At 50.1% G+C, this 2,076-nt stretch overlaps 1 protein-coding gene across 1 annotated transcript; it reads right to left on the bottom strand.

Annotated features, from left to right (window-relative positions):
• Nucleotides 1-530: 530 nt before the first annotated feature.
• LOC109705448 (atherin-like) lies at nt 531-2,046 on the bottom strand. The gene has a single exon (XM_020226177.1). The coding sequence runs from the start codon at nt 1,958-1,960 to the stop codon at nt 1,037-1,039; it is 924 nt and encodes a 307-aa protein (XP_020081766.1). The 5' UTR covers nt 1,961-2,046; the 3' UTR covers nt 531-1,036.
• Nucleotides 2,047-2,076: the final 30 nt, after the last annotated feature.

Genomic DNA, 2,076 nt, shown 5'->3' with positions numbered 1-2,076 from the left:
TTGGATGATATTTAATTTTAACGGATTGTTTACTTAAAGGATTTTTATTAGTATTTTTTTGTTTCTAGAGGGGTATTTTTTATTATACTTTCAACTTTAGAGAGACTTTATAGTCTTAGTTCCAGTGAAGTATTGGTAACATTATTCCCTTTAATATATCTCATGTGTTTAAGTTAACCATTTATTTTTTAAATAATTTATTTTTACTTGGAAAAATTGCAACTCATACGGAATCAAATGGCACAAAGGCTGATAAAGAAAGCAAAGTTTTAACACACCATATGCGAACAATAATTAAAATAAAGTTAAATCATTGAAATAAAAGATTTTTTTTTTATAAAAACAAAAATCAAGGTTTCACAGGTTAAATTGTCATTTTCCAAGTTCGCTTTTTTCAAACCAAGTAACCAACCAGTGTACTCCACGAACTAGAGCAATTCATGCTTTCTCCGCCAACGCTCAACCACCTTCACACCAATTGGCGTGAACCGTAGTTTTATTACACCCCCCAGCTTTATTAGAGAACCAAATAATAAATAAATTTATACAGCAGTAGATAGAATAAATTGAAAGGGGCAAACATTACACAACGCATGTGCAAATCTTCGAACACCAAAAATACAAAAAATATAAATTTCGTAAGGTAACAAAAGAAGAAAATTAACAACTCATACATAAAAAAGCCTGTTGAGGTCCTATCCATCACAGCATATCATCTATTTTTTTAAATTTTTTATTCCACCCTAGTTGTTTAAAAAAATATTATAATTATACTCTTCTTTTTTTTTTTTTTTTCTCCAAAGAAGAGATTTAATTAGTTCGTGATATAGACCATACAATTTAGCTGCTGCAGACATGAAACACCTCTTACCCAGCAATTCAAGTATGGAAGTATTTAATTGGTCCGGTCTACAGATGACGTGCTAGACGCGGTCCACGAAATAACGCGACCAAAATCCGCCAAAGAACGAACGTACGTACTCAGCACAAAAACACTGGGCCCCACTAAAACAGTGACAGAGCGTCTCCCCGGCGTTTATTCCCGTTTACGCTCTGTTCCTGCTGTACCCGTACCTGTTCCCGCGTCCTCCATCACAACCAAACCCACCGACCCCCGCCCCCACCTCCCCTCGCCTCCCTCCGCCACGTGTCCCCATTCCCCTTCCCGTTCCCTCCGCCCCGATGCGAATCTCTTCAACCCCCGATCGCCCGCATAATCCCTCGCGTGCGAACGCGCGGAGCATCCTCCGACCACCACCACCACCTCCTCCTCCTCCTCCTCCTCAACCTCCGCCATCTTCGTATCTCCGCAACCGAGCGCCGCCGCAAGCGCCGCCCAGCACCCGCCGCCTCGCGCCGCCGGTCGCCGCGGCCGCCGCTCGCGGTCGGACAGCACCTTCCCGAAGCACGAGACCTCCGGCGACCCCGGATCGGCCCCCGCCCCCGCCTCCGCCGCCCTGGGGATGATCCGCCCCTGCGGCCTCGGCTGCGGCTGCGGCTGCTGCTGCGGCTGCGGGGGCTGCGGGGGCTGCGGGGGGGTCGGCCTCCGCCGCCGCGGGACGAACCTTCCAGGTAAGGCGATGATGGGGGTCTTCTTCGCGTTGCTGGCATTCGTGCGTGCTCTAGGGTTAGGGTTAGGGTTAGGGTTAGAGTTAGGATTAGGGTTCGAGTGGTTGGACTTGGGGTTGGTGTTCCCCTTGGTGGAGTCGTCCCGCTCGTATACCGCGTTTAGGCTCGCCCAGTCGATCCCCTCCCCGCCGATCGGGACCTCGATCGACTCCGGGGGGAGGTCGGGGTCCTCGGCCTCCGCCTCCGCCGCCGTTAGCGGTGGCGGTGGATCCGGCCGATCCTCGTCGCCGTCGTCGTCGTCGTCGGCGGCGGCGGCGTCAATGAGAGTCTCGCAGGCGACCTTCCGGTCGCTGCCGCCGCAGGCGAGGGTTTCGAGATCCACCTGGGGCATCGTTCAGAGAGAGAGAGAGAGAGAGAGAGAGAGAGAGAGAGCTAGAGAGAGAGAGAGAGTTGGAGAGGGAGTTGGGGAGAGGGAGAGAGGCTAGAGAGAGAGAGAGAGAGAGAGAG

This window comes from Ananas comosus, unplaced genomic scaffold, assembly GCF_001540865.1.
Source record: "Ananas comosus cultivar F153 unplaced genomic scaffold, ASM154086v1, whole genome shotgun sequence".
Lineage (NCBI taxonomy): Eukaryota > Viridiplantae > Streptophyta > Magnoliopsida > Poales > Bromeliaceae > Ananas > Ananas comosus.
The sequence above is the reverse complement of the archived record's forward strand: the minus strand, read 5'-3'. Positions and strand labels throughout refer to the sequence as shown.